Source organism: Copidosoma floridanum, unplaced genomic scaffold (genome assembly GCF_036245765.1).
Source record: "Copidosoma floridanum isolate Cflo_tuat_1 unplaced genomic scaffold, Cflo_Japanese_pri ptg000020l, whole genome shotgun sequence".
Classification (NCBI taxonomy): Eukaryota; Metazoa; Arthropoda; class Insecta; order Hymenoptera; family Encyrtidae; genus Copidosoma; species Copidosoma floridanum.
Window position 1 is genome coordinate 17,781,915 of NW_028321897.1, and position 15,299 is coordinate 17,797,213.

A 15,299-nucleotide genomic window follows, 5' to 3' on the forward strand; every position below is an offset into this window, starting at 1 on the left:
CAGAAAAAAAGGTGAATATGTGTGGGGACTTTGTAAAAGTCTTAATGGTTGGTAGTCCTAAAACTGCCAATTCAAGTTAAATAAACATGAAAATTTGTTTTCAGCTTATATCACAGCTACTTACTGACCTAAATATAGAAAAGTATTTGATAATTTCTTTCATTATGAAAATTTTTTGCAATACTCTAAATTTTCGTAAAGTGAGAAACATTTTAATGAGAACCGTAAGCTAAACTAATACCATGACAAGGACTCTCTCATACTTTCTATTTTTCTTACTTCATCTTCATACAATAATTTGATAATTTAAGAATAAAACACATACACGTATGCAAGCGAGTTCAGGTAATCTTCGTGGTGTCAAAAGATGAAAGGAGATCATTGTACCCCCTTCCAAGAAAGTGAACAGCGACACAGTTCCCTGTCAGCAAAGTCTCACTAGTGTAGGTGGTGGGGGTTTGTTATGATGGGCTACCGTGTCTTAAAAACTACTTACTCACTGTGCAAAATTTTTAAATAACAATGTGCAGATAGATAATCAAACTACTAAATCGTGGCTCCTATTTTTGGTTACGTAACGCTCCAGCTTTAAGACCTAGACAAACGCCACGCCAGACCTGTTTTACCAGTGATAACATCACTACTGACTCAATAAATAATACTGTTACTATTGACATATTTTTTTTACATGCAACCCGCATTAACATTGTTTCTGATATGATATTACCATGTTGTGTTCTTTATTTTATACTAACATTTTACTTTGCAGTACTGTGAAAACGTTAATGTTACATATAAATCCCATTGTCAAATTGAAAACTTTGTAACAGCATTATAATGAGATAAAGGTTCAACTATACTTAACTTAATCAAAATAAGACATTACTTATAAAATTTTTTTGGACGTTAAAATATAGAAATTTGTTTTTTTAAAGCTTATAAAGTGCTACAAATTTATCATTTATAATTTTAAATTCTTATTACTTTATAATAAACTTATTACACAAACACTAAAAAAGTTTACATCAATTTGGTACCTTGTGTTTATCTCTTCTGTTTTACTCGGACTTCTTAATATTGTTGACGTATTATCCATTCCATTAACATTACTAATTGATGAAGCATTTCTTTGAATGTATTTGATTGCATCTTTCATCGTCAATTTTGAATACGTTTCTAAAATTTTGGGTTCTGCTCCATAGTAACTTCTGACAAGATAAGGTCGGATGTACTTATTGTCAAACCTTTTAAATCTATGGCAATAAATCGATTAGCTATATTGATTGCTGTAAGCCTTAAGAGAAAAATATTAGTAAGCTTAACATACTTATCTCGAACATGATAGTTCCCATGTTTTCCTAAAATATCTTCTATTCCTGCCATTATGTGATCAATTATCTGGAAAAGGAGTAATAAGTAAATTCAAGACAATTTTATCAAGAAAAATTAAAAAACATTTTTTCAAACCTTGGTTGTTCAGAAGGGAATAAAGTTTCGAACCAAAGCACTCAGAATGTATATAATTTTATAGTTTAATAAGTAGATATCTTAAATGTTTTGTTAAATATTTTATACGTAGCAAACCATGCTGTCAAATACTTTAAAGCCCAGTAAAAACAAGCAAAGTAATGGTTTTCCAGGTTATTTCTCTATTTTTCCTTATGCTTATGAGACTTATTTGCCTTTCTTCAAGAACTAAGGCACTTATTCTACTGCGTCCTAATGAATAATATGAGCAAGGGTGATCAAACTTTTTATTTACTAAGAAAAAGCAGTCTTTGACCACCAAAAGTACTAGTTCCTCATTATAAAGTATAATACATCTTTCTGCGACTACAGACATGCAAAAAAATCTCTACTGCTTTTTGATCTTCATTGAAGTATACCATTTTAAAATACCTTGAGGTTAACCTTAGCACTCTGAAAAACTCTCGTTTTCTTAAGTCTAGTAACTAACCTACCTTAACTTATTTTCTAGCACTTTTACAACTCAAAATTTAACTGTTTTCTGTATTAACAGCTTACATCAAACTAGTTTATAGGGCCCCGCGTGACACCCCATAATCTTTGGCATGGTGGGCATGCCCCTTTTACTATTTCAGATAAGTTTACTGTTTTATAAGTGTCCTTTAATCTTTGAAACATGGTTATCAGATTAGTCATATTATTTTACTACTGATTCAAATTTGACCGTAGGCCTCAAACTTGCATCGTACAAAATACGTACAAAAATCATGTCACGAAACACGTGTACTTCTTGCCAAGAATACATATTTATATTCTTTTAAGTCTAAGGACTAGAACTGTTGATATCTTAGTATGCTAGTTATATACTGATTCATACTGTCACGGATGTGGCTTATACAAAAGAATCCCTGAAGCTTGTTCCATTTCAATATATAATACGACAGAATAAAAAGCAAGTTTCACACTTCAAACAGAAAAAAGTTTAGTAAGGTCAAGTCTGTTGATCAAATGCATCGGTACCTGTACCTACTGCTATTGCGCTACATATCTACAGGGCTCTCACCGAGAACATAACTATATTTTTAAGTGGTTGTGGTGGCGCAGTGGTAGAGTTGCAGTTCTGTCGATTTCTAAGATTATAAGCAGCATATGGCGCGGTTAGTACTTGGATGGGTGACCGTTCGAGTCCCGCTGATTCGCCTGTGCTGTTGATTTTCAGGGGTCAATTAACTCTTTCTCTTATGCTTCAAACGTGATCATAGGTGTGATTGAGGTGGTCCTGGTATTTATACGTGTTTACGCGTATAAAGATCTGGCCATAACTTAGGTTTGCAACAATAGCTGACAAATACTATCCTTGAATGAAAAAGCTATGTCTGAGTCTATGGGCGATGACGAATAACAACAGTAATGAGAAAAAAAAAAGAAACTAGATTTGTATGAAGTGCAGGTCTGTACTGAGGCTGTTTCTGTTGCGAAATTGAAGTAGAATGCACGAAATTTCAGCAGGGTTGTAAGGAACAATTATTTTTTGCCTCGTAAAATAAAAATAGCATTGGCACTGCTTAATTTCAGGTTCTCGGGCAACAGGTATACGTAACTCGTTTGATAAGACTTTTTTGCAGACCTCATAAGAGCCTTTACTTTTGGCTCGTACCGTTAACCTCTAGGTATGTAAATCCAAACCTTTGCAAATTCGTACGTATCGTTCTATTACTCAGATACACAATTGCCATTTACATACATTTCTGAATAAGAGTATTGAGAAATTTTTTTTAATAATATTTTCAAATCTTGTAGAAAACTTAAATTTTACGAATTACTGTTATCAAATTTTCGTAAGCAATTTATTTTTATTCATCCCAAATATACAATAACATTATGAAACATTTATCGTAATGTTAACGTACATAGCAAACATTCAACAAAATATCGCCTTCTTTGATTTGCTTAGACCGGTCCTCGACACATGCAACATATCATTTTATTGTAAGCTTCACTCAACCGTCTTTCAGCGCATCTTTTGCATGCCAATTTGTGTCCACAAGGTACCATTTCACAATTTAGAACTTAGGTAATGCATGATACACATTTATCTAAAAATAATGGTGCAAATTAGCTCGAACGGTTCATAACCACATGCTTAACAAGAAAAAAAATAAAAGTTTTGGTGTTGTATAGCTAGAAAAATAGGAAATCTTATTGCATTAAGATAACGACTGCGTGTTTTTATAGCAATGATGAAATTATGCTCGAGGAGCAACAACTGCATCTTAATAAACGTCACTAATTATTTGACAACTTTATTTAAATATATATTTAATAAATGAGTTTCCATATACATTTCTTAAATGGCTAATTTATGATATGCGTCAACTAAATTTGCACTGGTTACTGTAAAAAAATTCATTCGTACAACTTATTCAAGTAACTCTGCAAAAAAAAAAAATATATATATATATATATAAATCTATAAATTATTTATTTGCATGTATGTAAGGACTTTTTTAGAATTGCACATGATATACTGTACATAGAAAACCATTCAAGTACGACTATAATTTATTGAAAGAACGTTGAACAGTGTCACTCATCCACAGTTATGTTTTGTCAAAACCTAATAGGCAAGGACAATATAGATTAAAAACATATTAAAAAGATTATACATTCAAGAGTACTACTTAACATAAAAATCGATGAAATGTATTTTTTTTATTTTCTATGGACTTTGAAAAAAATCACACTAACTATTTTTTTAATTTGAATACAATTTAAAACTATTTTCGATGAGAGTCCTATTTAAAGCGTTTCGAACATTTCAAGTAAAGTAACAGATTGTTTCTTTTTCCGTATCTTTGTAAATGCATGTCAAAGCATTACTTTGATCAAACGTGTATTGAACTGAACAGCCCACACTTAAGCGCTTAACAAACAGTATGCAGGGACTGGCATTTAAAAAAATATTCTGCTGAAATTTTCAGGCCACGCAAAAATATTTACGAGAATCCTATCAGCAGATATTTCAACGATGCAACAATTAAACAATTTATTTCTCACAATTGCTTGTTTAGCATTATCCGTTAATGCTGGTGCGAAAAAAATCGTATAGTTCCATAAGATAAAGTTGGTATATTCCTTATTTGCAACTTGTACAATCAACTGCAATATGGTTTCGTAGTAATGATTTCCAAATTGACTTATTGGCACGTTTCATTCAGATAAAAGACTAAAGACATGTTTTTCTTCCAATTTGCTGCTTTTATCGTAATAATATTGGAAAAAAAAATAATTTTCAAAAACGAAAGGGATTTATTTGTAAAAAGCTACGTTTAAGGAATTCGAATTGTCCAAAAAATCGTTACAGATAGCGTACTCTATATTAAAACAAAAAGAAAAAATTGTTCCACTTACGTGTTTATCATCAGTAGTGACAGTCAATCAGAAGTGTCACGTCCAGCCCTGATTTTATGTAAACATTACAGTTAGTGTTGTAGCCTCAGAGAATTATGTACACTTTTTGTTAAATAAATATGCTAAATTTGAAACGTCTCATATGTGTCTGAGCGATGTTATGTCTGTTATAAGCTATCGGTGCTAGACCTCCAAACCATAAGGAGCTTAGTATATTTTTATAAAGTTAAACTATCGAGTAAATACAGTCATTTGATGGTATCGCAGTTTTCTCAAATTTCGAGTATATCATCCCTGCCTACAACCATTTATAGTTTTCCGAGATATGTTCATAAAGTTCTTCATTCATAAAGGAGGAAAGTTTACTCAAGACACTTGTCACGTAAGATCAGATATCAAAAGTACTTCTAAAAGGAACATAGTTGCAGCCATCCTATCTTAAAAAGAAAAGTAATTCTGAATGAATCTCTGCATCCATTACGTGATTTTTATACTTACCCATGTTGTATAGCACATCATACAGCTATTTAATGAATCCATGTGGCGGCGCTACATTACATGATACGCGTTTGTGGTTCTCAAAAAGAAGACTGTGCATCGTCTGTGCTATCTGACTGAGCTACCTTCAACGTTTTGTTTAGAGATATTGGCATTAGCTAATGTTCTTAGTACAATAATGATATTTACTGTCCCTTTTTCAAACAAAATTTCTTAACGCCCATTATTGATTAAACAATGAATACTGTAAGTTTATTTTGCTCATTAAGTAATTAAAGTAAAAAATTCTGTTTCTCTAAGACTGCCTTCAAACTAATTATAATGAATAAGTATTTAATACAATTACATGTTCACAAAGAATGTAGATTATAATAGGCATAACGATAACGATAGTAATAGTAAAGAAACATTATATATCAACCGTCTCAGTAATCACAGTGAATAAGATATTAATGAAAATGATAGAGGATACACCAGTGAAAGTAATCATCTCGCCTCTCCACAAAGCTACTTGAAACTAGGTAAGACGACGCATTTTAAAAACTTAAATCTGTATCACATTATTCGTAATAACTCTACAATCATACAAAATCTCTTTAAACGACTTGGTAACTTACTAGTTACATTACTACCTATACCTCTGATTTGCTTAATAATTCAGGATATTGTATAAAGATAGTATGCTGATTAATTACGTATACTTAGCTTGTATCAAAAATACTTTTTTTAGTTTAAATTTGAAGTTCAGAGTTATTTGTTTTATTTGTTTATTTTTTTTTTTTTTTTTCATTTAACACAGTTTTTTTGTATATTATTTATTCGCTTATAAGAGCTTGAATTTAAATAAGGAACTCTAAAAACATTGAATGAAAAAGTAAATATGCATAAATGCGGTGTAACCTTCACCTATAATCCAATGGATGTAAAGGATGCAGCTACACTTGAGCCCATTCACCAATAAAACAAGTGGATAAATTAATGAACTGTATTTTCGCATTCATGATACTACTAATACGAGGAAATATATAACATTTATTACCACACTGATTAGAAATTCGGTACTGTTTAGTACGGGGTTGGTAGAAAAATTTAAATGTTTTTTTATCATTTTTGGCGATTTATGGCATTAATTTTATCTTTCAGACATGAATCTTGGATACAAAAAGTTTTATTTTTCAAAGATCTATAAGTTTTTCATTTTCTTTGTAATCTGAGAGGTTATATTTTTAAAATACGAGTAAGATAGATAGAGAAAAACGATAATTTTACAATTTTTTGGCATTTTTTGTGATTTACGGCGCAAATTTCAAATCATAACTAAATATGTTCAATACAAAAAAGTCTCATTTTAACAAGATTTACAACTGTAACATCAAGTACATCAACTGAAATGCAAAACAAAAAAGTTTGATAAGGAAAAACGATTTTTTATTCATTTTACAATTACGTTTTGGCTCATAGAACGTGTGGGTTACATCCTAGGGGAAAATTTTTTACTCAAAAAAATTGTATTTTAATGAGATCTACAACTTCTACGTTTAATATTATATTCTAAGGTACAAAACAAATAAGATGGATAGGGAAAAACCATATTTTTACAATTTTTGAGCATATTGTGACTCACAGAACGTTTGAGATACACTTTAGACGAAAATAATAACACAGAAAGAGTGTTATTTTAATTAAATGTATTAAGTTGTCTTTCACAGCAAACCTTGAAAATATCTCGTTATAAAGTTGTGTCCGAAAAACTGTTCTTTTACACTGAAAATACCATCTTAAAATGACTGTCAATTTTCCTCTAAAACAGGAAAACTTGCTGATTGTGAAACATCTTGAAAGACATAAGAGACGAAGCTCTGAGTTAAATTTTAGCCCATTCTGACAAAAACAGCATGAGTTAGTCAAAAAACTTGATTACGGGCATACATACACACATGCACACACCGCTGACGCTAAGGTCCGCGACCGCAATTTTTTTCTTACCAAACCTCTTCACACAAAACCAATAAGTTTTAAGGGCTCTTACACTTTTTGCTCTGATAAAAATATAAGGCACTCCAAAGTACCAGTCATGCCGAAAAATTTGTCGATTCATTTAGTGTAAGGTAAAAGCACCAGTACGTGAACACTTCCTAAAATTGCACCAGTAGATTGAACAGCTTGAATAAACTATTTTTAATTTAAGTAAGTAAAAAAAAAAATTTTTTCTGATATCCTTTGATCGCTCTTTAGATAAAACAAAATTTATATTTTAGTAAGTCTTTGTACTCAACGAGAAAAAAATTATTTATTCGTGCAACTTGTATAAGGTGGCTTGTGAGACTGTTCAGGTACTGGTACCATTAGGTTTTACCTATGCCCAGTACTCGAACACTTAAAAACGATTGAAATCATTATTAATCAATAATAATAGTATGTCAAGCCAGTCGTTATAGTTTTCATAATATGTTACCAATGAAATAAAAAAGAAATTTTTCGATTTGGTTGTTTGCAATACATAATAAAAATAGAAATCAGTAGAAGGCAGCTAACATAACCTCTCTCCCATTTAATTAACATGGGATGTTTAAGTACTCGGTCAAAAATACATATCGGTACCAATACCTGAACACACTGTTCATCTACTGGGTTATTGGAAAAAAAACTTTAAAATTAATTTATTGATTATACACATGACCTAGAAAAACTTTTTTGTTTTTTTTTAAAGGAAAAAATATAAACTTACTGGCACAATGACTGTTTTGTTGTTATGCAAATCAGAAATTCAATAAAAATGGGAAAACAAAGACTTTATGAAAGAAGTCTTCACGTACTGGTGCTTTTACCTTACAAGAAATGTCTTTTTAATAAGAATTCTACGACGCAGCCTTCATAGAGATGACATCCTTTACCTTCTCAAATTCGAAGTAATGCTTATCACGTGTAAGGTAATCATTAATTTAAAATACGAATCTTCTCACACTGAATGAAAAAGCGTGTATGTGTTTTATTTGAACAGAGTACTCTAATACAGTAGTTTTATAGTACTTTGTACTATATGTATTACGCATACGTAATACTTTAAACGCAAAGAAATACTGTATTGTAAAAAACAAAAAAAACAACCTTCTAAGAGTTTTACTAAAAAATGCTTTTCGATAGAACATACACAAACATTTTTATTCGTACTACTAAACTGTACAACATACTAAATTTTTTAGCAAATAGTAGGTGTAAATAGGAATCTATGTAATTTTTTACGATTTTCGTGGAATGTGTATGTGCCTAGATTTTTTAAAATTTATTGAAAATGTCATTAATATATTGATGTGAAAGTATCCACGTATTTTTACATAACTCTAGGTGTTACACGAAACCATGGTGGTTATCGCAGCCATGATAATGATTTATTGACTGCTACTAGTGCGACTTTAATTAACCAAAATCAGTTAGATGTGAATAGTGTCCATTTTGGCAGTATCCTTTTATCTTCTTGTGATTATTCATGATGAGGTAAATTTGTATTTTTTTGTACGTTAATTTCTTATTACTAAGACCAATAAGATATTAATGTAATTTTTATCGCTTATAACCATAATTTTTTCACGTCATTTGTACATATGAGTATTATTGCAGCTGGTACATTAAACAATAACATTAATCGCTACCAAAATAATTTGTCGACTATGGATATAATTAACCATGATGACTCATATAATGAAGCAATGAATACGAATATGAGAGACTCACCTCTACATCGTTACTCGTAGAGAGGTAAGATTATGCGGCTTATGAATTTAAATTTGTTTATTCCTAAGTATTTTATTAATTTTTATTTTCATTCCAGAGGCCCTAAAGTAAAGTTTTTTGCTGCGGCCCACCCATGAACATAATTTTACTGGTCAAGAGAGTTTCGGAAATAAAAAATTTTAACATCAAGTGTAAGAAATCCTTTTTATTTAGATACTTCTGAATATAATTATAGTCTGGCAATTATTTTAATAAATTATTGAAAAACGGCAGCAGAAATATGACGTCATACGAGTATTAAATGTAATATGCAGCTTATAGTAAAATTATTACTTTTGAAAAATAACCTTTAAAAAAATGAAGTCAGGACGAAAGAAAACATGTATGTAAATTTTTTAACGAATATCGTCACTTGAAGATACTATACACATTAATATAGAGATTCAAGAAAAAAAAATATAAAAGATTTCAACTGAGAACTTTTACCTTGAAGGCATCATATAGGGTAGGGTTGGAAAATTGAAGCACTCTTTTGCAGCCTCATTTCTTAAAAACTATTACTGGTAACAAGTATTATTTATAGTACTAAAAAAAAGTAATTCATGCATAAATAACTAATGACTAAAAAAAAAATCAATTATTTTGTCACTTGCACTGAAACATAATTTAAAAAATTTTAAAACCGAAGTGACTACCAAGTTCGAAGGAAGTAAGACAATTAAAGTGGTTTGCTTGGAGCATTCGGAGTAATTCAGAAGTCGATTTTTTTTTTTTTTTTTTTTTTTTAAGAACCTGACATAAAAAATCGTATCACTTTCTTGGTTACTAAATTAAAAATAATTTTATAGATGGATTCTACGTACGCAGTTTTTATAAGTAAGGAACAAGTTTTATTAAATCACGGCTACATTTTTTTTGGAGGTTATAGCTGACAATCTAACAAGACGAAACCACTGTGACTGCCCCCTTTATAAATTGGTCAGTTCTAAAAAAGTTTTTTTCAAATTTTGTTTAAATTTTATTGTAAACATCAAGATAATACATCATATTATTTATTCAACGTATTTAAATTAAAGTTTTAAGAATTTTTTAATTATTTTTCATGCGATAAGACTGATATTAAAACCAATTCTTTCGACTCCAAGGTGACAGCCCACTTTAATTCGTTTTCATCTGAAAAATATGGTTTTTTGTTGCAACATTTAAATTTAAAAAAAAAAAACCGTTAGAGTTAGAACTTTTAAAAAATAATTTTTTTTCTTAAATTCAGACAATTTACAAAAAAATATGAAAGAAAGCCTTAAAGTGTAGATACATTATTGTTTGATTAGGTATTTATTAGTCGTTATTGTTGTCAGTTATCCCTTATGTTTGGGCCCTTACCATTATACGGTAGTATCTGATCCTTAAGCTAACAACCTTGCACCCCAAGTAAGACAAAAATGCTTACTTTTTTTCAAGTGATGCTTAAATTCTAGGTTCAAAAATAGACATAGATAATACTAGTTTACCTCTTATTTCTTCTGTACAAGGAGACCAACTTAGAACTGTAGAAAGGCAACTACTAATATAATTTCTGGTAAATAAATGTTAAAAAATTTCGACTATTATGAATTCTATGCACGTTAGTATGCAAATATGATAATCTAAATCTGTGTATTGTAAAATTCTTCTGTCACTTTTATATTTAGTCTAAGTCACTGATTCCTGTTTGTTACTATTTTTGCTTTTTTATTCGATCCAAGATTAATACAAACATTAATGTAGCTAAATATTTCTGAAGACATGTATAAATGTTTGTCCTGCAGAAAGTGAACCGAATAATAATGATGATGATGATACTTGTGAGCATGATAATTCCAAAATTAGAAGTATTTCAGAGCAACCAACTGGACGCGTTTGATCGGAAAATGGCATATTAAACCAATCACTAACAGAAGAAGAGTCATTGTATGCTGAGAAACGAAAAAATAAAAAAAAAAAAGAATGAAAGGCGCAAAGGTAAATACAATTTTAAGTTAATTTCAGTTTTACCTTCGTAAACTAATGGATGATTGTATAGACATTGAAAGATCTCAGACGAGTTAAGAAAAACCCGAAGTAAAGCTTAAGAAGGTTCAGGAGCATTACAAACAGGGGAAGGAAGGATAAGTCTCCCCAGCCGACGCAGCTTAGCACCCTTTGCCAAACGCGCCCTCTTGCATCTGATAAACTCGATATTTTAGCTAAGTTTAACTTTGGTTTTATTTACAGTGCTTTGTAACATGCCCCAAAATTTTCTATAGAATGACTAAACAATAATTAATTCATGGGTAGATTTTTAAAAATATTTCTTAGCAGTTGTAAAAAATTTTTGTCCAAATGAGCTAGACAAAGAGATAACCTTACATAAGAGTATATGTTAACCACATATTTTTAATTTGTATAATTAAAAAAAAATAACCTACAGTAAGTTTTGAAGAATTAATATCACTCACATTTTTTCTTAACTATGTAGAAAACTTAATGTAATTGTGATCTCTGTAGCTTCTCGAGAGTTAGCACACGTGGACCTGTTTGGCATTTAATTTCTTGGCTTGAGAAATTAATAATCACCAAAAAATTGAATGTTATTCTTTAACGCGTCATGTAGATTTTTCAGACGATTAAAATTTCTTAAACGTAGCTTCTTACAAAGAAATTACTTTTGTTTTTAGAAATGATTTTACTTCTAATATAAGTAAGATAGAAACAGAAAATTGAAAAAAAAAATCATCTCTAATCTGTATGAAAGATGCCAATAACTACTTAGTAATAAATAATGAGTTTAACTATAATAATCTAAGTAAATTTGGAAATTATGACTTTTAAACCATATTGCAACTAATCGTACAAGTTGCAAATAAAGGAAAGACCAACTTCATTCTACGGAACTATACTATTTTTTCTTTCTTCACACCAGGGTTAACAGAACAGGTCAAACAAATAATTGTGAGGAATAAATTGTTTAATTGTCCTGATTTTTTAATAAGAATTCACGCCAATGAAAGTGGGATTTACAAATCAAAAAAATTTCATGCAAGTATTAGCTCATTCAGGTGAGGTACATAGATCATTAAAAAAATTCAAGTGATTTTGAAAAAAATAAAGTATGTTGTGTTTTAGTACTTTTATAGTCCTGTACTCATTAGACACCGTTTTGGGTTAAAGTACAAAAAATAATTAGGTGCCAAATCAATTAAGAAATACAATATTGAACAAAAGTTAAGCTATTCTTTAATTATTAATATCTTTGAACTGTTACGTAAGAAATTAGTTTATAAAAACTCATTGGTATTCAGAATTGGATATTCCTAATTAAAACCACATTTTAAGGTGAATAAAAATTGTTAAAAAATAAAGAAAAAGTAGGCAGTTCCTTTAAAAAAAGGATTTTGAATATTCAGAGTGTAGGTTTCACTGGGTATGTTGAGTCTTTCATAACATTTTGGATAATAGTAATGACCAAACATTCGTTCTACTTAGTTAGCGTAATTATTATTCATACAACCTTTCACATTTCATTGCTTATACTATTTTCTGACAAACAATTTGAACACGAAATGTAGAAATAGAATCATTTTACCTTCCAACTACTGCCACTTGTCGCTTAACATAGGAAAAATCTTATGTTACACGTCTTTTTCTTTTACGCCCCTTTCAACATCACTTAAGTCGTAGTTTTAACAATTTTTTAAAATGAAAAAAAAAAGAGCTTCTGAATTGCTTCGAAACTTTAACACAATATTTGTTCAGTAACACCTTATCATACAAAAGTATAGGAGAGAGTTTTACTCACTGTTTGTCCTGGAATGTGATTTTATGTAATTCATCCATAATAAGTTAAGCGCAAATTATCTACAGGATGAAGGTGACAATTGTGAACTTAAGTATAAGTGTATTAGAACACCATTGCAAGAGTTAGTTTCAATTTGTCAGATTTTTACAATAAATTAATTTCAATGTTAATTTACAAATACACTGTAAGACTGTAGAAAACTAACGAAAACCGACCAGTTCATGAGGTAAGTTTATTGACATTGATTTATTGCAAAAATCTAAAAGATTTGGGAAATACATTATGGTACTTTTTTCATTCTTTTATCAAAATACACTTATTTTTAAATTGACAACCATTACCCTTATCCTCCGTGAAATTTGGGATCGTCTCTTGGTTTGTAAGGTTACGATTTGCGATTCTTATGTCAAGTAATACAGAAAAAGAGATGCAGTTACAAGATCTGAAAATTCAGATACGACTTTCTATTATCTCTTGTCAAAATTAAGGAAAAAGACAATCAGAAACACTTTGTATTTTGAACATCATCAAACTATAAGTAAAAATACAAATGCTCAGTTCATGTTGGCACGAAAAATTATAACTAAGTGTTTATAAACTCTTAGAACCACAAAGTGTAGATCGCAATCCTTTAAAAAAATGTTTCTTAAAGAGATGTAGTAAATAATTACTAAGATGTCTAACGATCACAAGATAAAAATTTTCTCTTTTAATTTAAAACAGAATTTCAGAAAATTTGGCCTGATTGATTCTCAAACTTATTAGCTTTGTGTATTCTCTCATTATTTGTTACTAAAGTTAGTACAAAATTGATAATAAATTAAAAGTATGATAAATACAAGAGTTGGTGAGGAAAAAAATCTCGACGATATCATAAATGCCCGTAATGGCAACTAAAGATTTGTCAAAACATTGCGACAGCTATGAAAAAAAAAGATGATTTTTTAACTATTTTTGGGATACTATTTATCTACAAGCAAACTACTTAGGCACATTGAACTGAATTTTTCGAAATTTTCGTACTAAAGACTTTTAAAAAAAGCAAGCAGTAGCAAGTTGAATGGAACAGCTCACAGATTTTGGGGTGACGTGAATTTGAAGATGCCTATGTCTATCTACCCTTACAAAAAATAATAAATTTCATAAAAAAATTGTACAACAGTATTATATATTATGTAGCTCCAAGACCATATTTTTCTGTGCCTATATGTAAGTGTACTGCACATGAAAGAAACACTAGACATGAAATACCTATAAATTATTAATATATTAATATATTGAACGTTGTGACCAATTTCAGCCTTTTCGTAATACAGTGTGTAAGCCGTGTTTCTTAAGTCCATACTGGTTTTTCAAACATTTTTGTTAGTAAGACTTCTACAACGTTTGCTATTACGCAACCAACCTAGACTTTTCGTATTAAATATTTAACGCTCGAAACATATTTTCAAAACGAACGATTTCGATGGGATCGGAACGAGTTATTTATAGTGTTATTAAAAATGACATCAACATTTAAAAATGATCTGTAGTAAAATAATATTTACTAACGTCTTCAACTTAATACACTACCACGAACTGTAAATTCCTCAGTCATTCATGTAAGTCTGTATCTAAGATACATCAGATCACACAAGTTGAATATTTAATCAAATACTTGACAAGTGAAGATTACACATTGGTATAGTGTTCAATAAATGGTACAAAAAATAAGCAACTTACAGCCCTCAAAAATTGAATCTGAATTACATAAATAAATTAGAACCGACACAACTTTTTTCTGTCTTCCTGACTTGCAGACGAGTATTATGTATTGTACCGATTTTTATAAGTTATAAATGTCTTCTGACTGCTACTCTTTATTAATTGTAGTCGTAGCAACATGGTAATTTTCGTCCAGTAACTGCCTTAAATAACTTTTAACCGAACCGTGGGTTACTGTCTAAGGAAATAGAGACCTTTGATATTTCAATCTGTTTATTTATTGTGTCGGCTTAAAGGTTCACTAATTTTTTTCCAATATAAAGTATAGGTACGTTACAAATTGCTTTGCTAATGTATTTTTCACAAAAATTTCTAAAATATTGGATTTTCTGCATTGTATTCAGTGAAGAAAATCTGACTTTCCACATACGGGTGGGGAAAATTCTGTTGACAGTAGAGAAAACTTTTTGTACACACTTATGTGAAAAATTTAACATATTACGCACTAAAAATTATGTAGAAAAACAAATCTTTCACTTACTGTTGTGAAATTTGTTGTATCCAACTCATTGGGGACAATCTCCCATACTTATTCCACTGACTGACACTCGTATCTGGTGATAATAATTCGTACCGTGTGATTGTACTCTTATTACGCACTCATGTGCTC

General features: G+C 30.1%; 1 protein-coding gene across 1 annotated transcript in view; it reads right to left on the bottom strand.

Annotated features, from left to right (window-relative positions):
- Positions 1 to 15,299, bottom strand: part of Nhe2 (Na[+]/H[+] hydrogen exchanger 2) — a 1,770,486-nt gene that overhangs the window by 935,232 nt on the left and 819,955 nt on the right. Inside the window, exons 8-9 of the mRNA XM_089593690.1 lie at positions 1,328 to 1,398; positions 1,038 to 1,253 (exon numbers count right to left, since the gene is read on the bottom strand). Of these exons, the coding sequence (XP_089449816.1) occupies positions 1,038 to 1,253; positions 1,328 to 1,398 (287 nt within the window). The remainder of the gene's footprint in view (positions 1 to 1,037; positions 1,254 to 1,327; positions 1,399 to 15,299) is intronic.